Genomic DNA, 13590 nt, shown 5'->3' with positions numbered 1-13590 from the left:
ATGCATTGGCGTATAGTGTGAAGACAGATGGCTATTAATGAAAACACATGGGCTTCTTGAGTTTTCAGAGTCTCCATGAATGTTTTTGAATGAATCAATGTTCAAAAAGACAGTGAAAAGGGTTTTCATCATTTGCAATTCAACTAAATCACTGACAGTATCATCAATAATCCACAGAACAGCCATCACCTTGGAGAGCTGAGGCTGGATGTGCCCTTACAGAAAGGTTGAAGTAGAAAATGGTAAAGGTGAAGCGTTTAGAGTGGCAGCCTGTCTGAGCTTAGGTCAGGTTACAGAGGGGCTGGAGGCTGAGCAAGACTGTTTCCTGCAAGAAGATTTCACCACCAAGTTAAGAAGAAACACTAAAAGTGAACACAAATTCAACAAGTTCAATAATTTATTCCAAAATAAATCTTGTGATGTTTTTGGCTTAATCCCAAGAAGACTCCAGAAGACAAAAAACAGCAGGAGTTTGAACTATTCAGTGCTTTGTTTGAAAGCGTACATGCCAGTGAAAAGGCAAGTTAAGGCACTTTTTACCAAGACATTATGCAACATTTCATAACATTCAGGTCGGTTTGTGTGTTTTGTAAGGCAGTCATTCAAATTTAAGACTTGTGATAAATTCAAACATTTTTCAACATGTAAGTGTCCAATCAGTAAAAACAGGAGTTATGTTTTTATGTCAGTAACAGCAGCTCAGTTCTAAGAGGGAAACTTGGCTTGATTTTTGGTTTCTGTTTGAGATCCAAACATTAGACAAGATCAGAAACGGCCTTCACCTAATCTCCCCCGTGTAGTCACCTGTGTAATACAGTAGTGTAAAAGTCCTTTCTCAACTTCCACTTATTCATAGGTCCTTTTGTCAGTTTTTCACATGTGCTCCGGGTGGTTCTGCAAACACTGGATGAACTCTGTGACTTTGTGTCCATTGAAGCAGATCTGATACACGGCAGTGAAAAGAGGGAACCTGGGAAGGAGAAAAAATTTGAAATGAGTGAATTATTGTAGAAATACTTTCATATAAAAGAGAAAAACCCAAGCATATTTCATTTCTGGAGTTTGATTAAAACACAGTGCCTGTATGCTAAAATGTAAAGTTTATGCTAGGAGCTAGTTAGCCAAGCTTAGCTTAAAAATATAAACAAGGGAAAAGCTGTGCTAGGGAAAATAGATAGCTATATCTACTCACATCTATCAGCTTACCTTTTTTTCTTAACAATTTACACCTTATTTAATTTATTTTATTTCATTGTTTATTTATCTACAGCAAAAAGAGAAGCATGTTGTGGTTTGTTGCCTGAAGATTTCAGGAAGTAAGCATACTTTGCCTGTTCAAGACCCCAGCACATCACACTTCAATAAATCAAGTAATTGTTTCCATTCTTTTGTTTTCCATTTTTTTCTGATTCATATAATAGTCATTATTTGTGGGAAAGAAGATTTTATTGACTTTTGACAGAGTTCTGGAAACAATGTTTGGGGACTTTCAGCTGAAAATATCTATGGTTTTTGTTATTACAACAGATTTGTAAAGAGTCCTCACAGATTTTTCTGTTTAGATTTTTGTCATAATGTAAACATACAGTTATCAAATCTTTATGAAATCAACACCTAAGAAAAGAGGCATTTGCAGGACTCCTTAGCTTAAATACATGTAACTGCGACAACTACAGACACACTTGACTGAAAAACAGTCAAAGTCAGTTACTGGTCACTCGTTGCACCAAAACACCAGTTGCTAACTGTTGCTTCAGGGTAGTTCCAGTGTTCTCACCCAACCCTTTGTAAGAAAGTAAAGTAGCCCTATTTATAACTAAAGATGTCAGTAAAATCCTCTTTCAAATACACTCAGTTAAAACGTTGTGTTAGTAATTATATCAATAATAATAGAGTAATCTTATGTTTAAAATCTATCAATATAATGAGAAAGACTTACTTATCCACCATGTTTTTCTGTTTCAAAATGACATGGACCTCAGATGCAGTTGCTGGACCTTGAAGCTTTTGTCCATTAAGCAGTTCATTCTCTAACTGCTCGATAGTCTAAACACAGAGATGTTTAATCCATTATTATCATAGTTTCCTTAAAATAGAGTGACTGAGTGGTTAAAAAGAAAGGAAAAGCAGGTCAAAGCTTCTTCCTCTTACTTTGCCTGTTTTGGCGAAAGCTTCCCCAATTTTACGGTTGCGTCCTCCGTAGCAGGTGGTGATGAGGTCAGCAATGCCACAGCTCTCCAGGAAGGTGGCCGGGGAGACGGGACAGTCTGTGCAGAAGACCTTGGCAAAGGCGATCATCTCCATCAGGCCGAGACGGATCACTGCTGCCTTTGTGTTGTCTCCAAATCCCAGGCCGTCACAGAAACCTGCTCCCACTGCTACAATGTTCTGCAGACAAATTACAGAGGAGGAGCTGCTGGTATTGCACTTTTTATATTTTATTTTTGGGCTTTTATACCTTTATTGAGATAAGACAGTAACCCGACACGCCTCAAGCTTCAAAAGGAAACCTTTGAGAAAAGGCAGAGGCTTTGAAAAAAACCTCAGAGTATGATTGGGTGAACGTTCTGTCTGTCACATCTCTCGGGCCATTTTTTTGAGCAACAAAGCACGTGATGTAGCTGCTAGCAAACTGCGCGTGCGCAGCTACTGAGGAATAATGCGAAACATGGCGACTATAGTCATGTAAGTACTCGACTTTTGTCATTTTTGAAAAGAAAACAACTCACTGCTGTTCTTTGTTCTTCTTTTAACGAAGAGATGTCATCAAGTTCTGATAAAACTGGCGCTTTAGCAGCATCCACGCTAATCTCTTCCTCCATAACTGCACCAGCTCTTGCTACTGCTTGTTTACGTCACAACTGTGCTGCACCTGAAAGTACTGCCCCTCGTAGCTGATTGTTCCTGTCACTTTCTAACTGGGCCCAAATGGTTCACATGGGAGCTTTGCAAGATGGATTTGCCAGTGAAAACAAGGAAACAGGTGTATCCATCTGCTTTGCAAGGTTAATAAGACAGTGGATAGAGTCAGAAATCAGGGGGATCAATTTAAGTTTTCATTAAAACTGTAAATTTAACAAGTTTAACAACCTTGAGACTTTGAATATGTCTTTATGATCTGCAATGCCTACAGAGATAAATAACAGCAGATGCCTAATCATATGAAATTGCTCCGACATTATCTTAGCTTGTGCTCAGGTGGTTGTTAAAATTAAGGAGTGAATTAATTCTTGAAAGAGTAAAGATGCCAACCTTGAGCGCCCCACAGATCTCCACAACATCAGACTCCTCCACCACGGTCACACGGAAGTTGGTGGTCTGCATGAGCTCCTTCAGCATGGGCCCGTGAGTTTTGTCTTTGCATCCTGTGACAAAAATAACGCATAAAATCACCATCAGCTTTTGTAATGCAGCGCTAACGGAATTGTTTATTATCTAGCAATAATACATATTTGCAACAGTAAATAACACTGAAAATGACATTTAAATTCAGGATATTTTGAGTTTCAATTATAAGGAATTTGATTCCAAATATGAGAGGGTCAAAAGTATTGTAGTTATGGGGTATTACATAACAGTTTTTACACAGTATACCAGAGGGAAAAAGATCAACACAACCTTTGATTGTGATTTAAGGAATGGAAATATAACTGGACTTTAGTGTACTGAAGTACATGAGAAGACCAGATCTATACTTAACCAGTGTGGTTCTCTCCTGGTCTATCTTTAGGACTCTCCATCAACTACCCAAACCTGACCCAATTTCCCCAAATAACAATTATGGCATATAAGATTTTTCCTCCATTCAATATCTTCACCGGTTTTTCCATTTGAGGTTGCAGGGGCCTAGAGTTCATCATTGGGCGAGAGACCTGGTACACCCTGGACTGATTGCCAGCCAATCCCCAACATGCAGTGCCTAGCTAGCATGTCTTTGGGCTATGAGGAATGCCAGAGTACCTGAAGAAAACCCACACATAAACAGGGGGAACATGCAGACTCTACAGAGATTACTATGAGGCGATATCTCTAACTATTGCACCACCATGCAGCCTAGTTTGAAATTTAGATGGAGCAGAACATACAATTGAACAAAGAGGCAGAACAAAACAAACATTTTTAAAAAGTGCATTACTGCAGACACCCTTGGAGGACAAGCATAAATCTATTTTATTTTATTCCATTTTCTGTAAGAACATGTACATTCTGGTTGTTTTCTATAGTTCTTGAAAAAATAAACATTACAAAGGGAAAACCAGCTTTGGTATGCCAAGATACCTGGCATAATAAAATATATGAATGTTTGTCAGCCTAGGGCCCTATACAACAGACTTTCAGCCACAGTATTTCTCCACAACTCACTTCTGCGTCCTCACCCACCAGTTGTGAATCACTATTTTACAGGGTTTAATTATAATGTCCATACACTATATGGACAAAAGTATTTGGCCACACCTGTTAATCATTGAATTCAGGTGTTTTAATCAGACCCGTTGCCACAGGTGTATAAAATCTAACACCTTGCCATGCAGTCTCCATTTGCAAACATTTGTGATACAAAATGGGTCGTTCTGAGGAACTCAGTGACTTCAAGTGTGGTACTGTGATGGATGCTACCTTTATAATAAGATGGTTTGGGAAATTTAGCATTTAGCAATTGCTGACATTTTACTAAAGAATTAAAGCACATGCTGCATTTTCTTCCATACCGATGGTTGTTTCACAGAACTTCTCATCAGCAACCTCGTTTGCAATGTTAGCACCCATGAGGACAGTCATAGCGATGCCCAGCTTCCCTCTGATCACCTCTGAGATCAGCTTCAGACCCTCTGGACCCGCATCCACACCCTGCAGCATGCACAAAAAACCCCCAAAAACAACAGTAATACATGAGAGCAAGCATCCCATTCTTTGGTAAAGTATTACAGTACTGGTCTAGATGAATTAAACTGCCTATTCCTTTCTGATAGACTAAGTATAAAAATGTTGAGAGAATAAAATATTACCTTGATAAGAGACATTCCTACTGCATCCTTCTTGATGTGGTCTTTAATGGTGTCACAAACTCTGACAATGAACTGATGAGGGACCACAAAAATGAGGATGTCAGCTCCCTTCACAGACTCTGCCAAGTCTGGAACAGCCAGCTGGTGACAAGAGAGACAAATATGGTGAAATGTCAATCATATGACAACACCAAACTGAGAAAATACAGAGTAAATAGGTATCAAATATCTATTAAAGTTGTTTCATGCTCACCACGTTGGGGGGCAGCTTGTGTCCGGGCAGATATTTCACATTTTCATGGTCTGTGTTGATGATTTCTGTGAGCTTGCGGCCATTCACCATCTCTTCAAACACCCACATGTTGACTGTGGTGTCAAACTGATCATACTTGGCTGCATTAGCACCCACAATCTTGGCAATGGCAGAGCCCCTGTGGACACATGAGACAGACATTGAGCAAGCAGCTGATGAGACAATGGCTTGTTCCACAGACTGTTTCTAAGAATAAGATTTTTTTTTAATCTATTTTTGTTAAATGTGTACAGTACTTTCTGATTCTATTTCTGCAGCAAGGAGACAAAATATTGGAAACTTGTCATACATTTATACCTGAGTGGGAAAGAATATATTGATTATTTGACGTTCCTCTGTCTGTCATTTCATTTATTTATTTATGCTTGCAAAAGAAAATGTTCTTTGAACCATATTTTTCTGATATTACAGAGGAACGACCCTGCTTTACGACCAGCAGTTTATAAGCAGAGGTTACAAAATGTCACCAGTTAGTCATTTAAGTGCTGCCTTTTATTTTGATACGTTTACTTTCTGTATATGTATTATCCTTTTAATCAGTAATGCTCCACTGGTCTAGCCTCAGGACCCACCCCAAACTCCTTAATGAGAAATCATGACTCAAACTTCTTATAGTTAGTTAATTTATTATCCCTTCATTTTTACAGATTCTGTACATAAAGGTTTGAGGACGCCTTTACAAGAGGGAACAATCACAAGACACAAAAACACATAGCATTCACTTCCGGCAATGATTACAAATAAATGAGGACAATCAGGTGTCATTCAAATTTTTTTTGGTTTAGTGCTATGATGGCGGAGGGTATGAGAATGTTTTTAAGCTGTGCTCTGTTGTATCTGAGTGTCCTGTATCTGCGTCCAGAAGGCATAAGTACTGGTTTAGTGGGTGGGTGTGATCTTGTTTTATTGCATTTGTGATGCGTCTGATGGCTTTGGCATTTATGGCATTTTTGTGGCAATATTGGTTGTTTTTGTGAGGACATTCCAGTTTTTGATTGTGAGCATATTGTAAAAGCATATGGATAGGTACATGAGAACAGGTTGAACAATGCTTTTATAGAGGTGAAGGAGGAGATTTGATGTGACATTCAGGCTTTTTAGTTTGCGGATGACTGAGAGTCTTTGATTGCTTTTCTTCTGAATTTCCCGTATGTGTTGATCAAAGCTGAATTTATTATCTATTGTTAGTCCAAGGTATTTGATATGATCCACTGTTATTATTCTCAACCAATCAGATTTATGCAATAAAAACAGGATAGTTTGGACCTCAGACTGTATAAAACATATGTCAGAACAAATTATTCAGTTAAAATATAGACTTATTGACTGACTTAAGTAAGTTGAACTTAATCTGAAGACTTGATTATCAACAACAGTAAAGTGTCTTTATTTAGAACAACTCAAACCTGCTTAGTGATATTGTCCTGGATGGGCTTCTGTTGGATAAACCTAGGATGTTGAGAAGCTCAGTGCACAGGGTCAGTGTAACAAGGGTGGTACAAGCAAGCTAAGACCCAAAGGACTTAGTTTTTAAAGTTTAGCATGCCTCCTGTTTCTTTTCAAATTCTTTTAATTTCTTGCTTTAGTCAACAATCGTTCAAAGCTCTTCCTGCTTAAGCTTTAAAATCCTGATCATACAAAGACAAAGTCAAGTTGCTTAGGTATCCAAATTGAGCTAATTCTAATCTTCAGATCTTGAATATGCACATGTAGGATTCTGAGTCTGGGGTGGGTTAAAAACTAAACCTCTGCTTTATTCACATTCTGATCATGTTCAGTTGTGTTCGTTCAGCACACTCATCATAGAGCAAATCAGGATGAAAAATAAAGGCTATCATTAAAATCTCACAACACAAATACCACTTAATTGCTCATTTATTAAGATATGTTGTTAAATAAATTCAATATGACTGACTAAGAATAACTGTGGCCTAAACCGTTGCCGATTATGGATCAGTGGTAGAGTTGGTTGACTTTGTTGGTTTGTGGTTTGATTTTCAGAGCTGGCAGGTCACATAGTGAAGTGAGCTCAGGTAAAACTAAATCTGACAATGCTGAGTTGACATAGAGATGGAATAAGGTAATATTGAAGGGTACTTCACATCACATCCTCTGTCATCCATGTGATTAAATGGATGATTGTGACATGTAAATTGTCCTTACAGAACAAAATTAACTTAAGACAGTTATACATGAAGTAATACTACATTTTAATATACTTAAACTATGTACATAACCCCCTTTTAATGGGATCTGTTGACATATGTGACATAAGTAAAATAAAAATGTATTTTCTTATTATATAGACCTTCTCACCCAGTCTTTTTTGGCCAGGCACACATTTACTGACACACATTTGGGTCCTGACCCACCAGTCAAGAGCTAATGCTTTTAATTAGAGCAGAACTATTTGGGGAAATAATGCAATTGAATTTATTTCCCAATATTGCAATTTAATATGTGATTATTTTTAACTTCCTCACTTCACAAATTTTCAACAAACACAGGTAAAAAAAAATCATTCTACATATGGCAGAATGATTTTCAAAAGAGGCCATGTAAACTGTTGTGTTGAAGGAAATTATTAATATTATATGTCAGTCACATTTTTTATAAGAAAAACATAAACAAAAACAGGGAAATAAGGATTTTTGGCAAACAATTTTAGAAAAGTTGTCAATTGAATGCTTTCATTATTTGTGGAATATACCAACTCTACTGCAGAAATAATAATAATAATAATAATTAAACTGTTATTTTGACACATATTTTATGTTCAAGGAATACTGCATCTTGTGTGATTGGGAAATTGCAATAAGACACATTATGATATAATCTAAATTTCTGATTAATCACCCAGCCCTACTTAAATCTCTTTATTTTAAAAACATACTTATATATAAATCAACTGCATCTGTTTAACACATTACTTTACCAATCCAAACAGGAAGTTAGGTCTTAAAGCAATCAAATGAATATGTGTTGTAATAAACTTTGCTCCACAGTAGTTCAAAGTAAAAGCAACCCCATTAATCCATTGTAGTTTAATGCTGCAATACAATGTAGCATAACTCAAAAAAGGCCCTTCTGTAGGATGAATAGCATTTCTGATGCACTGTTAATGTTGAAACTGCAGTACTTGTTTTGTTTAACACTTAAAAAGCATGACTTTTACTGTAACAGAATATCTCAACTCTGTAGTTTCACCAGTTTCTACTCAAAATGTCTTCTAATATCATTAGCACAAAGTCCACACTTCATAACTTTATGAGTTAATTTGAACTATTTCGTGCCTCATTTCTTACAGCTATTTATTGACAGTAACTTATCTCACTATTTCCTTTACAGTTACAGATCGACCCATGACATGAGAGCCTCTTTTAGTCTGGATTCTAGTAAAGACATTTAGTGCCACATGACAGACATTGTTCTTCAGATTCTTTCACAGACAAGAATAAAACAAACATCTGTTTGTTAAACACAGTAAAATGGGGGGAAATCTTGTAAACCATTTGTAAGCCCTGATGAAGACCTCTGTGACTGAAAGATGGTGGCTTTTTAAATCTTAGCCAAATAACATATAATAAAAGCCATTTCAGTGTTTTCCTCACCATTTTCCATGCTTGGAGTACCTGAGTAAGCCTCTGTTTTCCAGGGGCACCCAACACTTGTTCATATTTTTTCATCTACCTTTACCACACTGAAAGACCAGTCATCTTTTTATCTACTAGAAACCTTTGTCTGAGCAAGAGCTGCTGCATATCTTCATTATGGAATAATGAGAATGTTTCAAATACCGATATGAAGTTGATATTTTAAAAACTGGACTCACAGTGAGTATTTTTGAGGGTCTCTTTGACATAGGATTCATGTAGTCACAGGATTAAACAAGAAACAACTCAAAGACTCTCTTTAAACTATTGAAATGCTCTTTATGTTCACAGCATGGTCATGTAGACTTTAAAACACACTCTGATAGATTTCAGCATCATGTCAAAGTGAGTTTTAAGGGTCTACATGACCATGTAGGGAGTGTTTTTGAGTTTTTTTCCTTTGATTTTATGAAGTAGATATTTTAGCATATTTTATATTTTTTGTACTGTTACAGAGTTGTACAATAAAAATTGGGGAATGGATTTTTTCCAAATATTTCAACATTCTGTTGCCTTCAAAAAAACTTGGTGTTTTGCTATTTTCCATATCAAAGTTTACATTCTTAAATGATCTGCTACAAATACTTTTAACTTGGTGCAATATTTGTCTTATATGCTCTAAATATGCTCTATTTGCACATGTCCAATATAAATAAGCATATGACAAAAATACAGCATACCTCATCTTAACTTTTATTTACTTTCATAAAATGTTATTCCTCTTTGAATATTTTGATCTTTAAATATTGGAAAGTGATTATTTTAGAGCAGTGGTTCCCAAACTTTTTCTGCCAGGCCACCCTATAAGCAGATAAAATTATTTTCACATAATAGTACATTATGATCCACAAAAAGAGCCTTCTCTATAATATTTGTTACATTTTTGAGAATAGCATCACAGATTTTTCCTTTAATTCTACTCTAAATGCAGGACATGAATAGTTGTGATTCACTCTTATATTGTGGTATTGCTTCTTTAACTTGAGTAAACATCTGAACCCTTCTTGCAGCACAGTCTTAAGTAAATGTCATGATGGCTGAAGGATATCAACACCAGCTGATGGCTGACTCAGCATTAATTCCGCTAATGATAAAAGACAGGAGCTGCTTCTTTAACAAACATTTAGTGTTGATGCATCAAAGGTCATCATAACCTGTCAGTCAAACCTAAGCTCAGAATTTCACAGCAAAAACCAGCCTTACACAACAAGCCATGAATCATGCTGTTAACAAAAGCCAAAGTTACCTGCAAGTATCTAAAAGTTTCCTTACTTTTCACAACAGCTTAGTGTGTGAACTCTAATGAAGAAGTGGCGCCTGTGAGCTGACAGTACCTCATAATTAAACTCTGTAGTCACGTGTTGTCTATTCCAACGTGCAATAAAGTTAATTCAAACTTATTCTAAGCTAAGGTTTATAAATCTCTAAACTCACCAGTTACCAGAGCCGACCACACACACTTTCTTCGTTGCTGCCATCGTGCGTCTAACCGACCAGAAGGAGCTGCTCTCGGTGTGGAGACAGACTGTAGCCGGGACAGGAGGTATTTATACCGGACACAGAGCCGAGGCTCCGGCACTCCCTCTGCTGCTGGTTGGTCTGCTCCACCTGCTCTGAGGGACGCTCTCTCTCTCCCTCTCTCTCTCTCTCTTACACACTCAACCCTGAAGTAACAGGATAGTTTACACTGTGATGTCTGAAGTATTTCTACCAGTAGAAGACATTTTTACAACTTGTGTAATCAGACGTATTGTGAAAGTTAATCAAGCTGTTCAAGCCTCACAGTCTACACATTAAAAAGAAGAAATACATGGAGAAAACTACCCCCCCCCCCCCCCCCCCCCACCACACTCCACCCTGAAGGCTGAGTAGGCTTAAGATATAAGAAGCAGTTCATCATTTGAAGGGTAGAAAAATTATAAATGTTCATAAAAATAAAAAACTTGAACATTAAATTAATTAACTTTCATTATTCTATCTTATTTTTTGCCTTTCTAGGGGACCAAACATGATAAAATGTCTTCTTGGGGGGCCCTTCCAGTCGACCAAAAAATTATAAAGTATCCCCTAGGGCAGTGGTTCTCAACCTGGGGGTCAGAACCTCAGAGGCACTGAGAGGGGGTTGCCAGATGCCTTTCAAAACATAAAGAGTATTTTTATATGATTTCAAATGCTATATTTTTCATTTTTATATAAAAGTAAATAAATAAAAACATTAAGAAATGTGAAATTAAAACATGACCCAGCCTGGGCTCAAGTCTGGCCTGTGTCTTCTTTACCACGTCTCTCCCTCATTCTCTCATCCCCGTTTCTGACTCTATCTGCTGTCCTTCTCTCTGGAAATAAAGGCCAAAAAAGCTCAAAAATATATTTATAAAAAAACTGGTCATTTGGTGAGATTTACACTCTAATTAAAACAATGTTTTAAAAAAATCTTATAATGTAAGTTGACGATTATTCTTGAATGTGCACAGCTGTGTTCAACTATGCTTCAACAACCCTTGGGTACAGTGGGGCTCCCTGGTATCTGGCACCTTTATTTTGGGGGTTGCGGGCTGAAAAGTTTGAGAACCCCTGCTCTAAAGCACGGTTCTCAAGGCACACCAGGCACATTTAGGTCTACAGTTGCAACATATATATTAGTACAACTATACAATAACTAAAGATAGTTAAACAAGTGTTAGAGATGCTATTTTGCATGAATATGAGCATGTTGTACTTTGAGATTTCTGCTTGATTCAAGGTGTGCCTTGTGCAAATGAAGTGTGAATAACACTGCTCTAGGGTGTGCTTCCAGTGGATAAAATGTGAGAAGTGCCTTCCAGGGTTCCCTCTCTTTGGACATAACCTGATAAAGGACCATTTTCTACCCTGACCAAGCTTTAAAAGAACTGTAAATGCCACAGCGGCAATGACAACTGCTTCACTGACAGTCTCACTTGTGTATCGTTGTGAAATAAATGCTTAAATTGTTCAGAATTCCTTGTCTGTTTTATTACAGATGTAATCATAGTAATAAAAACCTTTAATTCCAAGGATTTCCCTCTGTTTCACTTTAAACATTAAACTTTTTTGTGTACTAGTGCCCCACCACAGCAGGTGCCCTTTTTATTATTGATGCCCCTGTCCCTCAAATATTCTGATTGATTTTTCAGTTTTATTATTATACCCATTGCATTTGAAGGATGACAGTATCTCCTTTTTGCATCAAAATGTCTTTTTACCTAAAGCTCCTTTGCTACTCTGCAAAAAGCTGAAATAAGCTGAGATGGGGACACATTGTGTTACGTACTGTGGTATCAATATGAATGTCTCAAGGTGTAAAGATGGTGGAGATGCATTATGAAAACATTTCTTTCTTTTTATGTAACAAAGCCACAGAAGACCTACCCCAATCTGAATAAATAAATGTACCCAAACACCTTACAGTACTTTACCTCTTAAAAGGGCATTTGACTCAAACTCACCACATCATACTTCATTTTGTCTTAAAGCAAAGTGAAATGTGTGTAAAAACATATAATCATTATTGGTGCAATATTCTTCCACAAATCATACATTGAATTGATTGCATGCTATTTTACCACAGTTTTCAGCCAACCAATTGTTAAATTTGCCTAAAGGAATTAACTATAATTGGCTTGATATGATATTTGGGGCTTTTTAAAGGGCTTGGACATTGTTGTTGGGGCCAACTGTCCTCTCCAGTGACTTTTCTCAATAATCAAAATCTAGTTTGATGCTATTAACTCTTCATTACATTCACAATAAATATGCACCCCATAGTTAATGAATAAGTGCCCAATTTTGTACGCAAGCAAGAAAGGCTGTTTATAAGTGGGAAAAAGGGAAAGCTTTCTGGGGCCCAGTACTATAGAGGGGCCCATGATGAAAAAACACGGTCCATCCCACTTTCAGGGAAAGACATCCAGATTCCTATTCCTAATCTGAATACTCACCATATATGGGAGCAGCAAAAATATATATATATTTTAAAAATTTTTGCTAAGTTTCAAAATTTAAATTCCCTCTCCCTAAAAGTTAACAAAGTGAGCAGGTCCATTGAATTTGGACTGTTCACTGGCACACCAGGACCTTTAAAAAGGTCAGGCTCCAAAACAAGGACTGAGGGAGATGGCACAATGAAAGCCTGGTAACAAACTTTTTCCTCTCAGCTCCAAAATCTAATCTGAAAAAGACCTGGCAGCCAAGAGGCTAGCACTCACACTGCTGATCTGGTAACATGCACTGGTATTGGCCTTCAAACCACAGCATTTCTTTGGACAGGTCTGCAAGCAAGTCCTTAGAAAATCAGTGCACCAACCAGGAGTTCTGCTTCTTGGGTTTGTTCATTTGTAGACCAATATGGACCCCATATAGCTAAGTACATCATAGTAAGTGAACAAAATATCTATTAAAAAGTTTTTTTAGGGATTTTGTATTTTTTTGGACAAGACAGCTGAACGCAGACAATAAATATAAGGTGAGTGTGGAAGACATGCACCAGACAGCTCTAGGATCTGGACTTAAATCCTTGACAAGTGTGGTGAGGACAGTGGTCTCCATGTATAGGTACACCCAGTTATTTCAGGAGGTCTGTATGCATCTTGACAAAAAT

General features: G+C 37.2%; 1 protein-coding gene across 1 annotated transcript; it reads right to left on the bottom strand.

The window, feature by feature from the left end:
• Window positions 1-379: 379 nt before the first annotated feature.
• Window positions 380-10561, bottom strand: gpd1b (glycerol-3-phosphate dehydrogenase 1b). Its single transcript, XM_041778218.1, has 8 exons — window positions 10407-10561; window positions 5260-5437; window positions 5007-5147; window positions 4710-4848; window positions 3253-3365; window positions 2152-2388; window positions 1940-2046; window positions 380-970 (listed from the first exon to the last, which is right to left on the bottom strand). Exons 1-8 carry the CDS (start codon window positions 10448-10450, stop codon window positions 874-876), a joined length of 1056 nt encoding a protein of 351 aa, XP_041634152.1. The 5' UTR covers window positions 10451-10561; the 3' UTR covers window positions 380-873.
• Between the last annotated feature and the right edge of the window lie 3029 nt (window positions 10562-13590).

This window comes from Cheilinus undulatus, linkage group 3, assembly GCF_018320785.1.
Source record: "Cheilinus undulatus linkage group 3, ASM1832078v1, whole genome shotgun sequence".
In the NCBI taxonomy this organism is placed as follows: domain Eukaryota; kingdom Metazoa; phylum Chordata; class Actinopteri; order Labriformes; family Labridae; genus Cheilinus; species Cheilinus undulatus.
Note: the sequence above shows the minus strand (reverse complement) of the source record. Positions and strands in the feature narration are given on the sequence as shown.